We start from the raw sequence: 20,239 nt of genomic DNA, 5'->3' as shown, positions 1-20,239 counted from the left end.
CCCAAGCTACTAATTTTACAGGGTGTGCTGTCAAATTTCCAAACACCTACTCAACTTCTTAATGTATAAAAGCTTTATGTATTTTCCTATTTTGGAACAGCATCTAATATATTGCTAAGCATTCAATCAAGCTTCACTTTGTCTTGACTTTGAATTCAGCTGCCACTCAACATATTTTGAAATGTATTACAATATGAGCAAGTAGCCCTGATTAGCATCAGACATTATTTCCGTCTTAATTTGGGTGATACTTTGTCATTAAGTTTTGTGATGATGCACTGGCTGTAGATAATACAGTGCTGATGTTCATTTGCTTGCAGTCATGTCCTGTATTGGTTTGATTAAACCCACTCTATGGCTGGTTGATGACAAAACCCCATTGATTACATGTGGTCTGCTTCTCATTTCCAGTCAAGCTTTCTGTCTTGAGACATGAATAGTCTCATTAATTAGGTGAACTAAACACGTTGACAGCCATTCAAGCTAGTCTAGGTCTGGCATAATAGTGCTGGTATTATGGATTCATTCTCTCCAGTCAATGAAAATTTGGTTATTCATTTAAATGAAAGCAGAATCAAAACCTATTGGTGTTCCTTTCATTTGATTATGCTCCCAGAATATATCCAGTACAATTTCCTCCTACTTTTAGAGGCTGTTATACTTCACAAGGGAAGACACTGATTATTTATTCCAGATGTTAAAATCCCTCCTCCCCTGATAAAGAATTGTAAATAAATAATGACTAGCTAAAACCTAGAGCTTAAAAAAAAAAATCTAGATATAAGTTAAAATTCTAAAAATTTATATTGAGTCTTCTATAAAGCATCCAGTTGTTTATAAAACATCAACTGTGTTAAGTACTTGGAAAAGCTAAAGCCAGATCTTCAGGACATTCCACTGCTGTATTTACACTGCTCAGCATTTGCCTTATCTTACATCCCTCCTAAGAACCCAGTGTCTTTTTCCCCCTCTCCAATCCTGATTACATTCTGGAGATCCATTTTCAGATATTTTTGCCAAATTAGGGATATAGACAGACATTTTTATATGCTACAGTTATTCCTAAGATTAAAATCAATGGAAGAAACCTCCCTTGTGACTGGAAATGGGCATTTCCCCTTCCCCTCCTGCCTTCCCATTAATATACATCATTGGTCTGCTTCACGACCACACAAACCAGGAGTATGTTACACATGGACAAACCTGTACCAGCACTGGATATTCCTCTTGGGAAGCAGCAAGAGCAGGTCCACTCCCTGAAGGAGGACAAGCTGGGACTTGTGGGTGAACACAGTGCAGTGGCCTCCCCCTGAAAGGATCAGGGAAACAAAACGCTCTACTGACAGTCCAGGGATGATCGGACAGGGCAAAATATTGAAACAGGTTCAGGGTCCATCCAGAAAGTCTTATCACAAAAAGCAGAAGATGGGACTTGGGACAAAGCTACCTGTAGCCCAGGTTTCCAGGTCACCCAGGATATGAGGCTGCTGACAGCAGCTGCCCAGGCCTGATCTGAAATGCTGCCCAGAATACATGGCCAGGGAGTGCAGCGATGAGGCTGTTTGGGGAAATTAGGGCATTTTAGTGTCCTCAGAACCCTGGCAGCTCCATAGAGCAAAATGAATATGGAAATAAGGAAGGTGGGGGCAGGGAATCAAGTACTATCTGGGAAAGTAGTTTCAGAGAATTAAGATTCTACAAGCAAGAATGAAGTAACTGTTAGCAATTCCACTTCATTAGTATAAGCTAAGTATGAGCTTCATCTATCCTGTTTCTGCATGACATAATGAGCTATTAAAAAATCTCCAAAGCAATCAAATACATACTAAAAGTAAGTTTATGAGTAGCATTTAAAAAGAAGTGTCTTTATTGTCAAAGCTTAGCACACATTTTGATGGGAGGCAAAGATGTATCACCTTTTTGAAGTCATGGACTCACACTGTGCTCATTTGACAAGTGTGTCAAGTGCCTTTGCAGACTTTGACTTTCAAATCATGATGATAGCAACACTTTCTCATGAAAGATGCCAAATTACTGGACACCCAAGTGCTACAAAGGTGTAATTGATTATCTTTCTCAGCAGTGGTGTCAAAGCACTATTTATTCCCATTTTGTACACTGATCAAGAAAATAATTCTTTGGACTTTATTTCTGAGGTATTCATGGCAGCAAGACCACAGAAATGAGGAGCACTGAAAAAAGAAACCTCACTTGTAATGGTAGAAAAGCAGACCATATTTTAAATCCTGTGGTCACTTCTGGTGCTGAATACTTTAACATTCCATGATGCCTTCCTTCACAAAGTTAGAGAAGAGGAATACATTGACATAAGAAAAAAAAAAAAACAAAACTATCTTTCAAGTCTAGTTATCCAGAAATACTTACATCCTCCTCCTTGCTTGCATAAGATGGAAAACAAAAGCGAATGTACAAAGTAATTATAGTTGCTTTTGGTTCTGTCTCCACTGTTCCTTTGAGTCCTGAACATCTGCTGATCACAACCATGTAGAAATCAGAGCTCACTTCATATAGAGACAACTGTTCTGCGAGTTCTAATAGTTCATCAGCTTTCAGTCCTACAAAAGAAACAGTGCAAGTCCAACTCCTCAACCCCCTGGCATCCCAATGACCTCTCTAAAGGATCACCATTTATTGGTGTTTTGTTAGTATAAGGAGTACAAGGCTCCACACTATGCTTGTCGGATTACCCTTGCACACAGCAGTAAGCAGAAACTCCTCAAACAAAGTGAAGAAATGGTGGATATTTCAGAGCTTCATGGAACAGTAATGGCACCACAGGGCCAGAAAGCAATTTTTGTCTCTTTGAGCCTTCACAAAGTACAGCTGCCCAAAGCCAGGGGCTACTGCTCATTCAGTTTTCCAATGGTTATAAAGACATTTTTCAATTACTAGCAACGAGCCTTGGTTGGGCCTGGGTTTACAGAAGAGATTCTTATTATAAACATTTATTTCTAGGGGTTTAATTTCTGTTCCCCTGAAGCAGAATTCCTAGGCAGGCACACTGAAAGGGCTAAAGACCTTCAACCCTCTCCCTCCCAATTTACTTCTTGTTTACAAATAAAGAGGTTTGCAGTGGGGCATATTATGAATGGTTTTATTGCTCTCTGACATTTTGTAATACATTGTTACCATCCAGTCTTTACTATGTAACTAAAAAAATAAACCATAGATCTAAAAGTACACAGTATTAGTTTTAGCCATAATCAATATAGTAACTGATTCAACGTATGCTACAGAGGCACTTTACAAAATAAACGAAAAAGTAATTTAAATCCATGTTCCAAGGATCTTTAATTCCAAAGGTTATTTCCAACAAACTCAACTACCCACAGAACTGCTAGTTTGATTGTTTTCAAACAAAAGCTGACTGAGATATTCTGTGTATGGCTGTACTTACACATAATATTTCAAAGCAGTAATGGTCTCTTGTGCTTAATGAGATGTTACAAAATATATTCTTAATTTGAAAAATGTGTGCAATACTCAAGGCAGAAATTAAGTTCATTTTTAAAGTGTAACAAAAGTATAACCAAATACATACACTATATACAGGGTGTAAAGAAGTTAACAAGGCTGCTTAGTTTTTTAAATCTGGGGTATGCTACTGCAGATAGGACACACATACAGAAGATGTCGTGAATATTCCCATATCCACTTTGGAAAGTCCAAATCTAAGTACTTGCAGAAATGTCCCAACTACTTTGAACATTCTGTTGGACTTTCAAACTGATGTAGAAGTTATTTCTAAAGTAGATTTCCAGTATGGAGATATATACTTTTAGAGAAAAACATAAAGAAAAAAAGCCTGATTAGCCTCTGGACAATCTGAAATTTCTCACCGGTGTTAACATCTGCATGACTGTGGTTGCTGTATATTCATTTATACATACATAGCAAGAAAACATAAGCCCATATCTTCTAGCAGGAAAAGGGAAACATTCATAATAATAAACTTTCTTTAGGAAAACTTGGTTGATATATACAGTATATAAAAAAACCCTACACCATTGTCAGCATACAAAAATATGAGTTCAGTATCTTTTTTTACTTCAAAAACCTAATGATGAAAAATCCAGGTATCCTGAGTCAGGTATGTACTGGACATCTAATTTACCAATGCCAGAGTACTGTTGGAGTACAATTAGAAAAGCACTACCTCTATTTATCAAGTACAGAGATAAAATACATAGGGCAATGCATTAGCTCTTTTCATACTGTTAAACAAAAATGGCGCAAAATATTCATAAAATACTGGCAGAATATCCATGAAGGAGCTGTAAAGTGAAGAGTATGGAACAATATGTAGATATACACTACAGTTATGATTTTCTCATTTAAATGAAAATAAATGAAAGACACTTTCCTTTTTTTGAGCATCATGCTTAACCATGATGTGTATACTCACATTCAGGCAATTGTCTTAAATACATACATATATGTATATACAGACACACAAACACAGACACGCAAACAAGATCTGACAGTGAATTAATAAAACACATTTGCCTGTGAATTTCTCTGGCTAAAAACAGATCAATAAAAGTGGTTCATTTTTTTTCCATTAAAGGATTCTAAAAAATGAAATTAAGTATGACTACTATAAATCCTTGTTGACTGAAGTTTAATTATTTTGGCTCTAAACCAGTACAAGAGTAGTTCTGACCACTACTGACTGCATTAAAATAAACAAATACAAACCAATCCAAAAACCTGATGCATTTGCTAAAACCCAGTGAAATCTACCCGAAAAGCCACTAAAGATTCCAGCCATCTCAGTGGACATGAAATTGGTTGGTTGCTTCAGCAGACAGCAGGAAAAATTACTTTAAACACGAAGTCTGACATTGAAATCTGGACTACATACATTTTTATATTTATTTACATTTACAATCTACAAGGAAAATAGGTATTAAAAAAATAACTAATTTGGGGAACTAGACTGAATCAATGGCCATTTCATAGACTAAAGACTGTTTAAAATGCTATTATTCATAGACGATAGTTACAAAGATAGGCCAAACATCCTCAGCTCTACTTAAAAATCTATGTTTTCTCCAAGCATGGATGCTATGGCAACTTATAGCAACTCAGTTGTTCCCTGGCCTGTAACCCTCCCTTCCCAGGCTAGCACTGAATCATGGTAGTATTTGGTAATGTATGCCTCTAGGTCCTTGAATTTATTCCCAGAAGAATTACACTTGCCTTGGGTGAAAAAGTAAAAATTACATACAGAATGCTTTCCCTGAACCAGTAAAACACATTGCAAAAAAAGGCTACATAACCCGTTTCTGTCAAAGCAGAGATTTAAGAAGCTATAGGTGATACAATTCTTGTAAATCATCACTCTTGGTCATCTCTTCTTGTCACCTGTGAGTTTAAAAGTTCATGAGAGGATAAATATACCATGATGAGAATGGATTTTTTTTTTTTTAACTCTGCAAGTACACCTTGTATAAGGAATAAATACATCCTATACATACACCAAACAGTACAAACAGCTTTAATAATGAACATATGTAAATTTATATTTTAAGAATGGACTTACTAAAGTCCATTAAATGTTATTAGAAGTCAATAGAATGGTGTTATAATGTGCAGTGTGCTCTGAAAGCAGAGCGAAAAGAAAAGCAATCTGAGTACTACACAGATTTCACACACAGAAATTTCTGTGTGAAATACTACAGAATGTTTCATACAGGCCATTGAAGAACATTTTGAGGAATCATGATTCCACTTTTTCATAGACAGTAAGTGGGCCATTTATGCCCCATTTCCTCAGAAAATAGGTTGGACTCTACAAGTTGGAGTCAATGATCTCAGAGATCTTTTCCAACCTAATTGATTTTGCGACTATACGTGTTACTGTGGAATCGTATTTTTATGTGTTATCTGTAATCCCAGAAAACCATGGCTTAAGTTTTGCAGCTCCTTTGATACCAGGCTAAATACATGCTTTATTTTGCAGTTTGGCTCACCAACAAAGCTCATACTGCTGAATAGGTTTTTGAAAACTGTCTCTAGAGGGAGCAAAAAAGAATAAAGGACCAGAAGTTAAATACCAAAATAAGAGGTCAAGACTTCTGATGCACACTCATGAAACAACAGCAGAAGAATTTTGTCCAGTGACTGGCTTATAATTATTTGTCCCTTAAAAATGTCTATTATCCCATGATTTCAACAAGAAAATGAAACAGGGAATTATCATATTATACAGGGAGACTATTTGGGAGTATTTTCACTCCAACCATTTTCCAAGCTATATTAAAAAAAGCGATGACTAGTAACAGTAATGCATGTACATGCAGCAGATTTTGTCCTCTAGTTCATTTTATTGTGTACAGGCTCAGCAGCTCCTTGCAACCAACAGCTGACTTCCATCAAACCTCATGTGGGGAAGCCTCACAGGAAGATGTGAGCTCAGAGCTGGGCTGGCACCAGCACACCCTTGGCTTGAGGTGCTTATGGCTTCTCTGTACTTCTGACATCTGAACAAGCAGAAACTGGAATTACTGGTGCTTTTGCCTGGAGCAGTAATTACCATAGCCAATACTGCTGCTCTGAAGGAAACACATCTGAAAGTATGAGATCCTGACAGAATAACAATTAAAGAAAACATAACTCTTTCTTATGTGTAAGAATTAGGTCATTCTAGATAAAAACCTTTTAAATTTTTCTTTAAAAATTTTGATTATGATTTAGATTTTGTGTATTAAGTTTTTTTAATCAAAAAGAACATAATACAATAGCTTCCAGTAACTATGAGAGAGAGTAAACTTTAAAGCACAAAGGTGAAGTTGTTACTGGAACATTCATTACTGCATGTCTCTGTCATAGTTTAAGGCAAACATTCTCTATTTATGGTAGGACCAGTTACTGATATGACTACATAAATATATACATGTTAAAATGTACATATATGTGCAAACATATATATCTGTGGATATATAAAAATATTTATTTTCTTAGCAAAGTTAAGGTCTGTGTAAAAACATTTAGAATACAGAAAAAGTGGAGCTCTAATTCCTCCTTTGGAGAAAAGTAACAAGTTCCCTAAATATCCTCTATAAAAAAATCCACTCTCTTCAAGAGTACAGACCCTTCTGAATTCTCACTTTTTTCGTTGTAGATTGGTAGATTCATAAAGATTTAGATCATATGCAAAAATTATGTTGTGAGGTTTGATCGCTACAGCATAACTACAGGCCGCTGTTGTACAAAAAATAAATTTTATTCAGACAGTATGTGTCTTGTTCTAATGGAATACACAGCTACTGCTACAAGTAGAACTATTTCAGAATACAATTTTTGTTTTAATGGGTTCACATATAAATCCTCATTTGGGGGCGTTTTCTCTGAAAATTCTTCGGCCAAAAGAACAGCCAAATGCAGATAAATTCTCCCTGGGCTCTCTAAATAGTTAGTACAATTTCAAAATAAATCTATAACAATTACCACTCCAAAGAACTGAGATGCTATACAAAACAATTCTGACAAAATGTGGAAAATGGTAGCATAAAAACCCAAACCATGCTTGAACTTCAACCAGTCATTTCCAGTTTAACAATACTGACTCATCTCTGCCTTATGTAGATTTGTTAATGTAGTGCTATAGAAGAATATACACAACTCTGGAAAACTCTGAAGCGCAGAGATGTAATAATGGAAAACATCTATTAGAGTCTGAAACTCAGCCTAACAATAGATGAAGATCAGACTCATCCTTCTCCTTCATTATAATAGCAGCTGCAAAAGGGCAGAACTTTACCTTATATGCCATACATACCATTAGGCACTCCTAATGCCATGTAGGTCCTCCTTGCAAAGCAGTGTGACAAGCACTGCTTCAGACTAGGCTGAATTTACTGATTACAAGCACCATCCATGGCAGCTGCCTGCAGCCATTAAACACAATTCTGAAATGAGCATTCCATCTTTAAACCTCACATTATATTCTTGAAACAGTAAAGTCAACATTCCAAGAAATTATGATGGTGACAGGAAAGAAAGTTTTATCAAGTGCAAAGGGCCCCATATGAAGTGCATGCTCATTATCAAGCCTAATTTATCTAGGCTCCCACAAGAACACATTCTGCATAATGTACAAGTGAAGACATTCCCTCTGAACAAGACTTTTTTCAAGCCGCTGGCTATACCTATCATGTGGCTGAACAAGACACATCAAATAAATCTGATTCCAGTGTAAAATTCCCAAGGAAGAGTACTATCCTATGAGTGTAAGGCTGGAGTGCACAGGTTTCAGAAATGCTTTTGGGAAGACATTTTTCAATGCCAGTAGGTAATATTTAGGGTATTTCTTTCTTTTTCCTGAGTAAAAGATTTTTCTTTTTCTTATTTATGAAAGCTGCAGAGACATACTGCTATAGTGCAGTTGGATTTTTGTCATATAGTCCCAGTATCCTGAAAGCCATTACTGGGTTGTTTTCTGGAGCAGACCTCCTCATTCTTCTCCAACAGGTGGTGGTGGCTGGCACAGTTTATATAATCTGACAATGACAAACAAACAATGCAATTATTATTCTGAGAACTTGGTCATTTATTAAGACAAGTAAATTTAAGGAACGTAAACTAAATCTACATCTCTTCACTGCAAAACAAAGGTACTGAATTCAGTTTAATGCCATCAGTGTAAAACTAATAAAATCTTCTTTTTAAGTGTTATTGTTTACATTGAAAGTGGAATAATTAAAATACATAATGCAGATATGTTTTATGCACATAAAACACATAAGCAGTCTTATAAACACATGTTAATATAGAAAATGTTTGTATTTCTGCACTGAAACTGATTTCATTAATCCTATTATCAGTTGTTGCCCTGGATTTCTCAATTGGAAATGCTGCTTGGTGAAAGTAATTGCCTCCAATTCTGATTTGTCTTGGCATAGTCATATCTCACTCTGAAAATATCTCCTTGAAGAACTGATGCTATTTGAAGCACCTAAGACAGGTGTCAGACGTGGCACTAGCCTGCATGTTTTAAACACTCTCTCCCTCTGTTTCTTCATGGATGAAGTCAACAGCAGTAAGATTTGGTTCAAATGACTACCTCAGTAGAGACTGAAGTAGCCACTGCTTTTATAAAGGTTTTTGGACTTCTGTTAACCCCTGTTGCAAGGACTTGGTTATTAACAAGTGTTTGAAACTTTACCCTAATAATAGAAATACTTAAAATAAAAGGCAATCATTCTGACATCACACCCCTTGTGTTCTGTACTCCTGTCCAGCATACAGTATCTCCTCTGAAACCACAGCCATTAGAACCAGCCATAGACATGATCTCATTTGGAGATTACACATATTCCTCTGGGAAAATGTATCACTGAAGAAATAACAAAGAGAAATCTCCACCGTAAAGTGGTCTGAAGATCATGGGGCTCTTCCCCATAGTCATATGGCAGAAACACAATCATTTAAGGTCACATTGTGGAGACACCAAAACATCTGTTAGGCATATTGTTGTTGCCATATATAAGGCAACACACATATATCTCATCTTTTTATAGTGATGAGAGGATAAGATCTGACCTTTATACAGAAAAGGAAGCAGAGAAGAATAAACAGGGGTTGAATTATTTGATTCTACTGGCATAATAAAGCATTAATATTCAAAGCTAGCAGAAGACATAAAATTACAGTCAGAATCTCATCTAGAGTAATTGCAGTGGGATTAATACTTGGTGATGTTTTAGCAATATTTCATTTCTATGGAGCAAAGTGCAGAAAACCTCAGCCCCAAGCACTAAAATCAGTGTATTCTTCAGGTTATAGTGGTAATCACTAAGTTTGTCTTCGGAGCAAGTGAAAGAAAGGAATTGTGAAGCAAACTAACAATAGGGCTGCATAAATCCCTAAGGACCTAAAGTTGCTGAAGATGCTATAGAGCAGAAATAGCCTGTTCTGGGTCAGTATATAAGGAACAACTATTTGAGGTGGTACAAAACAGAAACAGTGGAGACAGATGGAGACAACAAGAGAATCCTGTCAAGTGATGTTAAATGAAACCAAATATAAATTCGTTTTCAAAGCAGAGAAGCCATAGTATTGCTCAGCTATACATCAAAAGCATCCTGCTGATGACAGATCTGACTTGTGCATCTAAAGCCCCGACCACAGAGGTCCAGGATGTTTCTGTGACATTGCTGTTCAGTGGCAAGAGTGCCGGATACATCTGTATATTCTATGTTCTCATAATCCTTCTTCAGCATTTCAGTGGTACATTGTGAGCATTTCAGCTGGGAAGAGACAGGGCTTTTCCACAGACACAGTGCTAAAAAATTTCATTGCTAAGTTTCAAGTTTTTGAGAACTTAGATTTTTCCTTTATCAGAAAAGCTCAGAATCCAGATAAACATTGTCATGCTGGGATGAGAAAACTTTGGGTTGCAAGAATTCTTTGCCTGTCTCCAGAATTATGTCATGAAGGAGTTCAATTAAGGCCTAAATCATACTGTTCAAAATATGAAACGTCTTCTCCTGGTAATGCTCTAATTGCTTTTAATGTAACAAAATGCTACTTTATTGGCATGGATTCCCACAAGGCAAGACAGCTGATCAGGGATCTTTGGTCCTCGACTGCCTCTAAACTAATCACATTCACATGGTCATCTTTATCAGGTTTTACTCATTCTCTGTTTCCTTACAGAAATTTAAGCATCACAGTGGATCTGTTATGTATTTCACGTATCTGTCTAGCTCACTCAATGTGTTCTTATTAGTCAACAAAAACATTATGTTAAAATTGGTAAAACCCAGTTTAAATTAGTTCTGAATTACTAAAAGCATTTTAAGATAAAATTAAGAACATAGCTGTTTGGGTATTTTTATTTATAAGTTTTGTGCTTTTAAAGCAACATTGCAAGTACCTGCAATCCATCCCAAATTAAAAAGCTGGATAAATATAGAACAGCCCATTTTTTATTGTAATGCATGTTTCAGAAAGAGACAAAGAAAGACTACATCATCCCCAAATGCAACCAGAACATGATTTTGCTGAGATACTGTGGTATAGTTTTTCATTAAAATGGGGTTATGGATCTAGTTAAGACTACTTACCCAAACCCACTAAATATTACAAGTGATGAAGGACTTACTCCAGTGTTTTCATAATTAATATGAACTAGGTTTTATTTTTCAAAAATGGGCATGTTTTGAAGTGCTACATACCCTGTATTTCTGCAACTAATTGCTTGAAGTAAAACTGTATGGCTAAGACTGCAAGTACATGTACATTAAGAGCCAAATCTAACCAGCTAGAGCATAATATTATAGTCAATCTTTACTATTAGCTTTTGAGCAGCTAGGACTGAATTTGGCACAAAGTGGACAAAGCCACAGCCCAGGACACAAAGAGTCAGTTACCTTGGCACAGACTGTGGCGTTCGATCCCTCACTCCCAAATTCTTGGCCGTGTTTTGTACTCTTGCACCCTGTGGAAGAAGAACAACAATTTTACTTCATTTATCCCACAATAAATTAGGAAATTTTCTGAACTTTTTAGATGAATATAACTATTGATTATAAGTAATTAACATATATGTTTCATCTCCCAAAACAACTATTATATTCTAAGGTGAGGAACAAATTAAAGCAATAAAGAAAAAGGAATCTTGCCACTTTTCACCAAATAAATGCACACATATAGATCTTGCTAATTTAAAAGAGAATCATTAAAAAAACCCAAAACATTTAAGGTTTAAAACAATCCAAACATATCTCATTTAATTTGTTTAATTTTTGTCACCATTCTGTGTAGAAGTCATAGATAAAGTTATTTTCTGACATGTCACTTATTTCCTATGAACTTTTGAACAAATGAATATTACAGATTATTATCTATGAAAATACTAAATAAAACTAACAAAAAAATGGCCTAAACTCAGACACTAATTAAGGATTAGAAAAATGCAGGTCCTGATGTTCCTTTATAATCAGAGAATCTCAAAAAAGTACCCCAAACAAATAGGCAGGAACCTAATGAGATGGTTTAGTCTAACATCCCTGCTTAAAGCAAAGGGACAAAAGGGACAAAAGAAAAGTTAGTCTGTATCTACCCCAATTGATCCTTTCAAAAGCAATAATGAAAGTACTTTTGTCTCACTGACTCATCTAGCAAGGAGGAGATGGATAAAACATGCACAATATTAATATACCATGAACTATTGTGTGAAAAATACCTTCTTCTGAAAACAGACCAGCTTACACATATCAAAGAACTTAGTAAAATTTATTTTTGATTGATTAGGTCTAGCTCTTAAAGTTCAGTTTTATTGATGTAAAGTAGTCGTAATAAAATATCTGTTAGGCTTACTATGCTCTCTATCATTTTAAAGGAGATGGAAACTACTTGTTCTGCCAAAAATATACTGACTCTCCATTTATTTGTCCTGTACTATGTAAATTCAGGACAAAATAACAAAGAATAAAAAATGTATAACCTCAGAATTCTTATGCGTACTCTTAGATTGATGCGAAGCATCAAAGTTAATTTATACTTCTAAGAGAGCTGCAGTGCCAGATGTACATGATGTAAAATAGGTATAATAATTGGTTCCAGACATAGAATAAGACTAGGCCTTTCATATGACTGAAATCAGGTACACAGGTAATTGACAAGGTATTAATTCACTGTCATGGGCACATGTATATGAAAAAGACTGGCTGTTTACACACAGATAGGCTCTCAGATTGTATGTAAATCAATATGTTCCACAAAAACATACTGTGTCCTTACATTTCTTTAAGGCAAAAAAATGGTGATAAAGATAGTAAAAATAATTAGAGGACATATAAAACTTAAGATAGAATATAAAGTTGTTTTACTATAGCTGCATCTATCTAAGTAAGATTGTCTCCAGCAATTGCATAGGCACATAACTACATGACAAACATATGTCTTTCCCCAGAAACTCCTCCAGAATTCAGTCATTAGTCATTCAATAATTCCTTTCTTCATCAATAAGGCTATATTTAATCAACTTTAGTGATGCTCTTCTCTTCTTTCCCATCTCATCTCATACTCAGCAATAAATACACATCACTACTCTTGTGAAAGATCCACATAGTTGGTACAATCTTAGCTGGCTACATCAAGAATCAGAGAATGGTTTCAGTTGCTAAAATTTTAAAGATAATCTAGTTTCAACCCCCCACCATAGGCGAGGACACCTTGCTCTAGACCAGAATACTCAAAACCCCATTCATCCTGTCCCCAGATATTTCCAGGGATGGAGCATCTATGGCTTTTCTGGGCAACACGTTCCAGTACCTCACTTGCCCTCACAATAAAGACATTTTTCTAAACTTAATGTCTAAAATTTATTGTAAAATAAAGAATCTCACTTTGAAGCCATTAACCCTTGCCCTATTCACTACATGCCCTTGTAAAAAGTCCCTCTCCAGCTTTCCACTTTTTAACTCAGTTTAAATCTGACAGTTTATTTTGATGCCTTTAGTTCTGCACTGGTGAGGACAATGGTCAGTCGCTACCTGTGACACATGTTCTTTAGAAGTCTCTTATCCCCTTCATGAAGCTGAACAATCCTACATTATTTTGTCTGTCTGTTCTGTCTATAAACCTTTCCCAACCATTGGTTTTATCTGACCTTCTCTGAATCTTTTCCATTTTACTATATCCTTATGGAAGGGATAAGAACATCAGATAGTCCCAAATGCAGGGTCATGACAGCATGATTTCTACTCTGTCATCTATCCCAGCCTAAACCATTATAACTTCTGCTTTACTGATAACTGCTGCAAATTGAGCTGATGTTTTCTCTTCATATCCTGAGGTCTTGAACATGAAATGGAATGGCAAGCTCACAGTCAATTATTTTGAATGTGAACTTAGGGTTTGTTTTTTTCTCCAGTGTTCTTCACTTAAGAGTAATCTACACTGATTTTCATCTTCTATTTTATTGCTCAATGACAAAGTCTTGGAAGATTATTTATAAGTTTTCAGAGTTACTTCTCATCTTTAATAAAAGAATTGAAAAGAGTTCAGTGGAGAATAGGAAGAATGATTGGTTAAGAAAACATAACTGAAAAATGACAGATCAGATAAACAGATTTCATCTATCTACACAAGTAATGGCTTATCAGGGAAATGATAATCAATTTTTGGACAGACTTTTTAAGAGGAGCTGTGGCAATAGGAAAAGGGATAATGGTTTTAAACTAAACAAAGGTAGATTCATAATAGATATAAGGAAGAAATATTTTATGATGAGGCTGGTAACACAGGAACAGATTGTCCAGAGTATGCTAGATGCCCAATTTCTGGAAACAATCAAAATGCTAAAAGTCTACTACTAAATAGGGAAGAAAATCTGGTTACTAAGTTTATGGTATAGTGGACAGAAAATGGGAATTGAAGGGGAAAAAATAGAAGAAAAAAGCCACTTAAATGAGGCACAAAGTAAAACATCCTAATGAAACAGTTAAAGCTGGAACAGATTGCATGGGAAGCACTGAGCAGGAGTCCCCACTCCTGGAGATTTAAGAACAGATACAACAAATGTCTGTCAGGAATGACATAAGGATAGATGTTGGTTATGGCTAGACATGTTCAGTCCAGACCTTTAGCACCTCCAGTGGCCTTTTCTCAGTGCTATTTTCTAAAATTTTATCATAATAAAGAAACTTCACCATGACAGACTGCTGAGACTGCAGCACTGAGAGCCAGAATATACATATATTTGCAAAAACTATCTGAATTAATCACATGCTGATCCTAGGTGTCAGTGCTGTGACTACCTCTGAGAACAAAACCAGCCTGTTTCTACTTGCATCACGCACTAGACAGACTAATTTTAGTATCTTGCTCACAAAATAAATCAAATGCATTGATTTAAAAAGGAGTCTAGCTTTATATAATCATGTAATTTATTATTTAGTTGTGGCACAAATTAGACCTTACTCAAAACCACCAAATTCTTATTTCTTTTGAGGAAAAGATCCCAAGAATTACTAGCAACTTGCTATATGACACCTTGTTGTCACCACTGAGCATCATTATACCATTTCTATTTCAAGATACTGCTAATTTATACTTCTCCAATTGTATTCTTAATTGACACTGTCTCACATAGGCATAAGGGAAAGCTGTGCTACATGACTCTAGACTGTTACCCTCTGCATAGTGATATTGCCAGAGCACTGGTGAAAGATGATGGCAGTTCTGAGACACCATCAATCTGGACTCTTCTGTATGAACTAGTATTTTCATTGCCATGTTTAAAAATTATAGGTTTATTTTCAAGCTACACGCTAATTTAAGGATAGCAAGAACCAGTCACATAGAGAAAACAGATTCCCTTTCAAAAAGCTCTAAATCAGTACAATTCTTATGTGAATTATTCCCAGAATCACTAGGTTGGAAGTGACCTTCAAGATCATCAAGTCCAACTCATGCCCTAACACCTCAGCTAAACCATAGAACTGAGTGCCACATCCAATCTTTCTTAAACATATTCAGGGATGGTGACTCAACCACCTCCCCGGGCAGACAATTCCAGTACTTTATTGCTCTTTCAGTAAAAAACTTTTTCCTAATATCCAACCTATATTTCCCTTGGCACAACTTAAGACTCTGTCCTCCTGTTCTGTCAGCTGCTGTCTGGAAAAGAGACCAACCTCCACCTGAGTACAGGCACCTTTCAGGAGGTTGTAGAGAGTGATAAAGTCACCTCTGAGTCTCCTTTCCTCCAGGCTAACCAACCCCAGCTCCCTCAGCCATTCCTCACAGGGTTTGTGTTCCCAGCCCCTCACCAGCCTTGTTGCCTCCTCTGGATGTGCTCAAGAGTCTCAATGTCCTCCCTAAACTGAGGGCCCAGAACTGGATACAGCACTCAAGGTGTGGCCTCACCAGTGCCCAGGACAGGGGAAGAATGACCTCCCTGCTCCTGCTGGCCACACTATTCCTGATCCAGGCCAGGATACCATTGGCCTTCCTGGCCACCAGGGCACACAGCTGGCTCCTGTTCAGCTGTCACCAGAACCCCCAAGTCCCTTTCTGCCTGGGGCACTGTCCAGCCACACCAGCCCCAGCCTATAACATTGCAGGGGGTTATTGTGGCCAAAATGCAGGACTTGGTACTTGGACTTAGTAAACTTCATCCTATTGGACTCTGCCCATCCAATCATTCCAGGTCTCTCTGCAGAGCCATCCTACCTCCCAACAGATCAACACACGTTCCCAGCTTAGTGTCAACTGCAAATTTACTGATGAAAGACTCAATACCCTCATCCATGTTGTGAGTAAAAATATTGAACAGAGCTGGCCCCAGCACAGACTCCTGAGGGACACCACTGGTGACTGGCCACCAGCTGGATGCAGCACCGTTCACCACCACTCTCTGGGCCCAGCCAGTTCCTGACCCAGCAAAGAGTGCTCCTGTCCAAGCTGTGGGCTGCCAGCTTATCCAGGAGAGTGATGTGGGAGACAGTGTCAAAGGCCTTGCTGCAGTCCAAACAGACACCATCCACAGCCTTTCCTGCACCCACCAGACAGGTCACCTGGTCATAAAAGGAGACCAGGATGGTCAGATGACCTACCTCTCCTAAACCCCTGCTGGCTGGCTCTGATGCCCTGGCCATCCTGTACATGCTGCATGATGACACTCAGTATAAACTGCTCCATTACCTGACTGGGTACTGGGGTCAGCCTAACTGGCCTGTAATTACCAAGGATGCTCCTTCCCACCCTTCTTGTGAATGGGTGTCACACTGGCTTCCAGTCATCTGGAACCTCACCAGTGAGCCAGGACTGTTGGTAAATGATGGAGAGTGGCTCCACAAGCTCATCTGCCAGCTCCATCCCTCATCACCCTGGGATGGATCCCATCTGGGCCCACAGATTTATGAACATCCAAGCATCTCAGCAGTTCTCTGACTGCCTCCTCCTGGATAACATGGGAACTATTCTGCTCCCTGACACCATCTACCAACCCAGGAGGACAGTTGTCCTGAGGACAATCTATCTTCACACTAGAGACTGAGGCAAAGAAGATGTTAAGCACTTCTGCCTTCTCCTCATCTGCAGTTACTAAGTTCCCTCCCTCATCCAATAAGGAACAAAGGTTGGTCTTACCCTTCCTTTTACTGTTAATATATTTGAAAAACATTTTTTATTATCCTTTACAGACATCGCCATTTTTAAGTTCAAACTGAGCTTTGTCCTCCCTAATTTGACTCCTACATGCTCTAGTAGCCCCTTTAAATATTTCCTGAGAGACCTGACCCTCCTTCCAAAGACGATACATCCTCTTTTTATTCTTAAGTTCCTTCAAAACCTGATTGCCCATCCAGACTGGACATTTGCCTCATCAACTCATCTTTCAGCATACAGGGACAGTCTGTTCCTGTGCCCTCAAGATCTCTGTTGCAAAGCACACACACCTTTCCTGGACTCATTTGTTTTTGAGGTCTGCTCACTAAGGAACTCTCTGAATAAATCTTCTAAATAGGTTAAAATCTGCCCTCTGGAAGTCAAATGTAAGAGTCTTATTGGTGTTCCTCCTGATTTCACCAAATATTGAGAACTCTGTAATTTCATGGTCTCTGTGCCCCAAGCAGCCTCCAACCACCACATCTCCCAGCAGCCCATCTCTATTTGGAAACAACAGGTCAAACAAAGTGGGCTCAAAATATAGTGCTTTTATTATACTTTTAAAAAGGCATGAAAACATGATTAGTCACTTAAAAGACAACATAAATTCTCTTCTGGCCTTTTCTGTTTATCAGCCCTTTAGTTACCTTTTTCCCTCAGAGCTCTCTGCCCTCCTGCAGCTCCTTTCCTAGGCCTCTATCCTCTCTACTCTGATGCATCCTGAAGTCACCCTGCTGTCAGGATGGTTTACATAGTATTTTGTGTGTTCAGATATTTATATGAGTATATAAATTAGGAAAAATACCAAAACATAGTTGGGATGTTTTGAAAATTTTTTCTCTATTTTATAAATAAATCAAAACTACTTAACTAAAGCCATCTCATAGATCCAAGTTCATACCTGCTCTGACAAATTGGTCTCTTTTCCTTAGTTCTCACAGACCAGGTGCTTGTTATCTTGTAATAACTGACAAGACAATTACTTTGAACATTGTTCCAACAGTACAGTTGGAGCTATTATTAGTCTTGTTCAACATGATCTTGACCTTATTCTATTAAAAAATAAAAACATTCCTAAGGTTATCCATTCAATCAGTGTCTCTGGTTATTCAGTACTGGTGCACCAAGTTGAAAAACACATCAGCTTTGAGTAGAGATAATTTCCTCTTGTGGAAAGCTGATACTGATAGGAGTTAATGCTGCTGAGTAACAGATGGAATATATGTCCTTTGACTTGCACCTCCCTGTGGCTAATATCTTTATTCTACAAAAGGTTTAGTCTGTAAATGGGATAACAAATTTTATTTTTTATGTGGAAAAGGCACATGCCCTTAACCAAGTGTTCTTGCATTAAGCCCCAAGAAGCTTTTCTATTCCTTTTCCTTCCAAGTTTTACGGCCTGCATGATGATCCTGACAGTTAAATCCTACAGATAATTTAAGCATTAAATTCAAACAGGTTTCTAGAAAATACCATAGTGCGTTGTTGAAATTACTCCAAAACATTTAGAATTTAATGGAGCATTATATTTCTACTACAGAACTCCAAGACTGATTGAAAATTACAACAAATGATTATTACCATATTAAATGCCATAGTGGTTTCCTTCAAGCAAAAGAATGTGTGAAAAGAAGTCTAGATATACTAGCACGCTTTTTCGCAGTGTCTGTGTGTGGTATTGAGATATTGGTATCTTTAACAGCTATTGATCACCTACTGTTTTACTTCAAAGAATGCAGCCTCACCAAAAGGCCTTTTTCACATCTGTATTTGAGCAAGTACAGCTACAGCTGCTCAAAACCATGTCAGTTTCTTTCATTTTCATTAAATAAACTGCAGATGATACAAAAATGAATCAGCATTTTTTTAAATGGCCTAGATCTGTATTGTGAAAATGTACAATTTGACAGAACACATCCTACAAGTAGATTTATGCAAACCCCTACAACCATATTTTTTGATTGCAAAATACAGAGGTCTGCCTTTTGTCTAGAACTGCAGGAGCAGGCATATCAATGTATACATGCAAGTTTATCCATATAAAGCAGCAGCCTTCTTTTCTAGTCAAGTTAAAGCCGTAATTCCTGAGCAGATGTACATGACCTGATTCAAGAATCTCGAGGGTGTTTATTCACCACAGAAACTTAATTTATGCAGCAAAATAAGTGAAAGCCTAATACTAAAATGAATGAGACTCAATACTCTAATGTACCCATGCTCAGCAACAACACTTACATAAAACTGATGGGAATCTATGGTTTGAAACTATCCCCAAAATTGCTTCAACAGACTTAAGGCCACACCTAGCATACATATATTTTTTCCCTATAGGAAGTTAGAAGTAAAGTACAGCTTTTTAATCATTTTCATAACTGCGATTGTTGCACAAAATACATAGCAAAATTAATGAACATAATAAATTAGGTGCCATCTAGAACCCAGAAATTATGAACCTTGTCTTATCTGTGATTAATTGTTACAATATTTAATTATGGTCTTTTTTCACTTCAAGATTGAGTACATCCTGTATTTTGCTTATGATTTTGTTGTAAGGTTTAAAGCTACCACAGGCTGGGATATATGTTTCATATGCATGCAGAGTGATTAAGACCCCCCCCAACCTCTCTTTCATCAACTGAATAGGTTGAGCTCTTTAATCTTCAGTTTATAAGCTTTGTCTAACAACTTGTGGACCATTCACATTTCTCCTTTGAATTCCTTCCAAGATACATCCTTTTGAATGTATTTTCTGATAACAAGATATTTTAGAAAATGTTGAGCTATTACAGTAGAGTGTATTCCCCATTTTCAGCTGATATTACTTTTAAATCCAGTACTTTTGGCATACCGTAGCACCAAGAGTTCATGTTGAGGTGGTTATCTATCCACAACAGCCTCTAAATCCTAATATCCTATTATGACCAAAGAGTGAAAAACACTATTTTGTTATAAGGACATTGTCCTCAGGAATATTGCCTGGAAAGTTAAAAAGAATGGTATTTATTTCTCTCCTTCCCTTCTACACTTCCCCTTAATTCAGTGCATGAATTTCCTTTTTACTGACATATTAATAATCTCAAGTTGTTTCTATCAA

At 37.1% G+C, this 20,239-nt stretch overlaps 1 protein-coding gene across 2 annotated transcripts in view; it reads right to left on the bottom strand.

Moving 5' to 3' along the window:
* Positions 1-3,116: 3,116 nt before the first annotated feature.
* The window catches only part of PREX2 (phosphatidylinositol-3,4,5-trisphosphate dependent Rac exchange factor 2), a 171,934-nt gene continuing 154,811 nt past the window's right edge, over positions 3,117-20,239 (bottom strand). For both annotated transcript variants that reach the window (XM_083860958.1, XM_083860959.1), the window contains 2 exons: positions 11,400-11,467; positions 3,117-8,525 (listed from right to left, as the gene is read on the bottom strand). In XM_083860958.1, the coding sequence (XP_083717084.1) occupies positions 8,480-8,525; positions 11,400-11,467 (114 nt within the window). In that variant the 3' untranslated portion in view covers positions 3,117-8,479. The remainder of the gene's footprint in view (positions 8,526-11,399; positions 11,468-20,239) is intronic.

The sequence above is a fragment of the Zosterops lateralis genome, assembly GCF_965231275.1.
Source record: "Zosterops lateralis genome assembly, chromosome: 1".
NCBI classification, from domain to species: Eukaryota; Metazoa; Chordata; class Aves; order Passeriformes; family Zosteropidae; genus Zosterops; species Zosterops lateralis.
Note: the sequence above shows the minus strand (reverse complement) of the source record. Positions and strands in the feature narration are given on the sequence as shown.